This window comes from Piliocolobus tephrosceles, chromosome 19 (assembly GCF_002776525.5).
Source record: "Piliocolobus tephrosceles isolate RC106 chromosome 19, ASM277652v3, whole genome shotgun sequence".
In the NCBI taxonomy this organism is placed as follows: Eukaryota; Metazoa; Chordata; class Mammalia; order Primates; family Cercopithecidae; genus Piliocolobus; species Piliocolobus tephrosceles.
The window spans coordinates 1,058,954-1,063,753 of NC_045452.1; the positions used below are offsets into that span (position 1 = coordinate 1,058,954).

Here is a 4,800-nt window from a genome sequence, read left to right on the forward strand (position 1 = left end):
TAGTAGAGATGGGGTTTTGCCATGTTGGCCAGGCTGGTCTCGAACTCCTGACCTCAAGTGATCTGCCTGCCCCAGCCTCCCAAAGTGCTGGGATTACAGGCGTTGAGCCACCGCACCCAGCCTGCTCTTCCCTTTTAACTGACAGCTCCACCAAGGCAGGGCCTCTGTGGCTGCACCAGCCAAAGGTGATCTGGATGGCAGGGAGGCCTGTCTCCCTCTGCTCTGCTCTGCACTGGCTTGTGTGGCAGGGAGCAACTGGTGGAGAGGAAGATGCTGCCCAATCCTCCCGCGCATGTGCCCTGGTCCCATCCTCCATGGTTTTACCTGGGCTCGATGCAGCCGCTTAAGCTCCTCCTGCTTGGCCTGTCTCCGAGCTGCCTTTTGCACGCGCCGGGTCAGCTTGGCATTCAGTTCCTCCTCTGTGTAGGTTCTTGGCTGGAGAGAACAAGAGAACTTTCCTCAGTCAGGTGCATGGAGGCCTAGGACAGGGGTGGGCGGCAGGCCAGCAGGGGCCTGGAGAGGTCTGTCCCCCATGTTGGAGTTGGTGCCCAGGCAGACAGGACAAGCTATCCTCTGTAGAGTGCTAGCAGGACAGGGGTGCTGATAGGCAGAGGGCATGAGGTCTGCAGAGTCCCCAGCCTGCAGCAGCCCTCAGTGCCACGGGCACACCTAAGATCCTCAGAGTGAGACATTTCCCCACCTCTGCACAGGGACAGGAGGCTGAGTGGGGACCGACTGTTAGGCAGTTAAAACAATAAAGGGACACACACTCCTTTATCACTGAGATCACCTGCTTCCCCAATAAAGATGTCTGGTCTTTAAAACTTTGTGGGAGTAAAAACATTGGTAGGCTGTTTCACCAAGCCTCCTGCTTCTAGGAGGCTTACAAGGGAAGGAAAGAGAGAAATCAGGATCCTTTTATTTTCCTGTTTGGTATCAAGGGCCACTTTCTTCAGAAGAGCAGTATCCATGAGAGTCTTCCAAGAAATGACACCCAAGTAGAGAGAACAGGGATGCTTCTCTTTTAAGTCAAGTACAGTCTGAAGAAAGAATTGTGGAGGTGCACCTGGACCGACTCTGGGGTCTGCAGAGGCAGCTGTTGGCCACCGGGAAGAAGAGAGGTTGTGGCCTGGCCAGGGCTGTTGCACCCAGTGCCATCAAGAACAGAGGAGGTAACGGGCCAATCCAGTGCAAGTCCATGGACTGGACGGCCACAGCCCCCTGCTACGTGGGTGCCAAGGGCTCAAGGGAGCATTAGATACTTTGAACAAACCGTGGGCAACCGGAGGGGCAAAGTTTAGGGATTTACCTTTATTCATAAGACTCTCTTTATTGCCTCTAAGAAAATGAAACAAAGAAACTATATAAAAATTTTTTTTTTTTTTTTTTTTGAGACGGAGTCTTGCTCTGTCGCCCGGGCTGGAGTGCAGTGGCCGGATCTCAGCTCACTGCAAGCTCCGCCTCCCGGGTTTCCGCCATTCTCCTGCCTCAGCCTCCGGAGTAGCTGGGACTACAGGCGCCCACCACCTCGCCCGGCTAGTTTTTTTGTATTTTTAGTAGAGACGGGGTTTCACCGTGTGAGCCAGGATGGTCTCGATCTCCTGACCTCGTGATCCGCCCGTCTCGGCCTCCCAAAGTGCTGGGATTACAGGCTTGAGCCACCGCGCCCGGCTATAAAAGATTTTTTTGAGAGAGGGTCTCATTGTCACCCAGGCTGGGGTGCAGGGATGTGATCATAGCTCACTGCAGCTTCAAACTCTTGAACTCAAGTGATTCTCCTGCCTCAGCCTCCCAAGTAGTCAGGACTGTAGGCGTGTGCCACCTCGCCCAGACAAGTTTAACAATTTTTTTTGTAGAGACAGGATCTTGTTACATTGCCCAAGCTGGTCTTAAACTCCTGGGCTTAAGTGATTCTCCCACCTCAGCCTCCCAAAATGCTGGCATTACAGGTGTGAGCCACCACACCTGGCCAACAAGAAAACTTTTATAGACTTCAAAGATGACAAATGTGACTTGGGGTCTGTACTCATAATCTTCACTCGAAGAGCTCAAACGACAGAGGGTCCCCTGAACAGGCAGTCCCGAAGGGTCATCAGTGGTGTTTCAGCACTGCACCTTGCTGATCTGAGCTGAGGGCTGCTGAACTGCCCCTCTCTGGGGTGCCCAGCCACATAGGAGCAGCTCGGTCCCGACCCGAGGAACCTGGAGCAAAATGACCACATGCACTCCAGCCGGTGAAGAGCAGGTGTCTCATCCTCCTTCCCGCTCATGACGCGGCTAACGGAAGTACTGCTGCCAGTGTGTGCCACTGCCCCATGCACGCACAAACACAGTTAGTGAGGATGTGGCTGGAGGGCCAGGGCCGGCGACGGGTGGTTAATCACAGACATGCATGCAACAGTGACCAGTTGACGAGAACGAGACACTACCTTTGATGCATGTGATCTCCTGAATGCCAAGGCGTGTGGTACATAAATCGACTTTTAAGGGGATGGCATCAGAAAACAAAACAGAATAGTAATAATAATAATGATTAACAAATTAAAAATTAAGAACACAGAAATGGAGCAAAATAAGTTAGAAGTTTAAAACAAACACACAAGACTTAAAACACGTGATTATTTTTCACAAAGTCACACAGGACTGCCTAAGTAGGAATCTGGGTGTGAAGATCCTAGTGGCGGCATCTGAGTGGACCCGGTTTTGAATACAGCCGGGGTTCACTCTTTTATTGGGAAGAAACAGCTTCTTCCTCACCTCCCCCAAAACTCGCCTCATCCCGATGTCCCTTGTGTAAAGTCAAAGCCGTTAAAATATGTGATTCTAGATGCTTTTCTCCTTGAGTGACCATGTGCTTGTGGAAATTCAGTCCCCTTTTTCCTGCTGAATGCTCCGGGGGAAGGGAATGGGGGGTGTGAGGAAAGGGGGTCCTGCTCTCAGAGACAGACAGACGCAGCAAAACTGGGAAGGAAACCGACCATCTCTCCCGACAGGCTCTCTGCTGGCAGTGTTCCTGTGTGCCACCCAGCTGCCGTTTCTTGACTGTGCCCAGTAAAGGGAAGTGAACTAGCATCAGTAGCTGCTATTCACCAAAAGCACGTCAGGCAGCAGCAGGAGCCTCTTCTCATTCTATTACACCTTGCGCAGAGTCGCTCTGAGGGCCAAAGTGAGTCACATCTGCTCTTCTGGTCTCACCAGCCATATTAAACGGCTGAAAGGCACTAAGGAAACCAGGGTGTGTGGTGGCACACAAGACAGGGAAGTCCTGAGAGCTCCAGGCCTGCTGCAGCCCCGGCCATGCTCCCTGCTGCTCTGTCCATCCCATCTGTGGGGCGGCCTTGTGCGGAGCTGTGCTTCCCAAGCCTGTTGGCGAGGGAAGAATAAATTTGCCTCCTTCGACTTTGAGCACCTGTGTCCCGCCTGCCTCAGGTGGACCACCTCTCCCACAAATCAGAGCAAGAGAATGTCGTTATGAGAACAAGCCGGTTCAGGAAAAAAGAGAGACAGATGATTTCCCAAAGTGGCTTGCAAAAAGCCCACAGGAACTACACACCGCACCCTAAGGAACAGCACTAACAGCTTCGCCTGTGGCTGCTGTCAACAGTAATGGGAGGCAGTGGCTGCCTTCCCACAATGTACCCATTTTCCGGGTTGGGAGGGGTGAAGTCACCACCCGTCCTTGTGTGCCTGAGGTGGTGGCCAGCCACAGGAGCTGGGGTTCTGCTGTGAATCTGGATGCGGGGTGGCAGGGTGCCCAGGCCACACCCTGGTGGGCTGGCAGGGCTCAAGAGGCAGCTGCGTTGCTTGTATTTAAAGTCAAATGGAAGCAAAGAAAAGAGGTAAACACAAGGTCTCTCTTGTAGGTCGGGCTACAGGTGATTTTTTAAAAGTCTGAATTATCCTAAATTTTCTATAATAAACATTGTAAATAAAAATATAAGTTATTTTGACTGGTTTAAAAATTTCTAACAAAACAAAACCCAGGCTCTTGTTTCACAGACGCTGTGAGGCAGGAGGAGGCGTCTGTGCCGCTGGAGTGGCCCTGGGATCCCGGCCTGGCAGAAGTGGCTTCCTCCTTCCAAGGCAGGTCAAACCCCATCCTCACTTTAGAGCCCCTGTTCCCCACACTCATTTAGAAAAACTTAAACCCACAAGAAAGTTGAAAGAGGAAGACAATGAACACCCACAAACCTCTCAGCTGTGTCTGCCAGACGTTACCATTTTGCCACATGCTTCATCTACCTGTCATCTTTTATACGACTTTTTGTAATGAATCATTGGTAGGTATTACGATCGTTCGTCCCTACACATTTTGGGATGTACTTCCTAAGAACTCAGACATTGTCCTACATAACTTTCCGACATAAAAGTACATTAACAGTGCCTTTATCACTTGCAAGGACCTTAACAATCTGATAATATTACACATTTATACTACCATACAGTCCTCAATTAAATTTAATTGTTTCCAAAATGACCTTCATGGCTGTTTTTGTTCAGTTTGCTTTCCTCTTTAGAATCCATGTCTTGAAAAGGCACAACAACCAGCTCTCGCTCAGGCTGACTCCACACCATGTGAGAGTCAGGTCAGCTGCCCGTGGCTTGGCCGTCTGCCATGTCATCTGTCTCCTAGGTTGGCATCCCCTAGGTCATCCATCCCCTAGCTTGACTGTCCCCTAGGTCATCCATCTCCTAGCTCGACTCTCCCCTAGGTCATCCATCCGTTAGCTCGACGGTCCCCTAGGTCATCCACCCCCTAGCTCGACGGTCCCCTAGGTCATCCGTCCCCTAGCTCGACGG

The 4,800-nt window shown here is 51.4% G+C and overlaps 1 protein-coding gene across 1 annotated transcript in view; it reads right to left on the reverse strand.

Moving 5' to 3' along the window:
• Positions 1 to 4,800, reverse strand: part of MICAL3 (microtubule associated monooxygenase, calponin and LIM domain containing 3) — a 1,031,057-nt gene that overhangs the window by 22,559 nt on the left and 1,003,698 nt on the right. Inside the window, exon 28 of the mRNA XM_031934616.1 lies at positions 325 to 435. Within this exon, the coding sequence (XP_031790476.1) occupies positions 325 to 435 (111 nt within the window). The remainder of the gene's footprint in view (positions 1 to 324; positions 436 to 4,800) is intronic.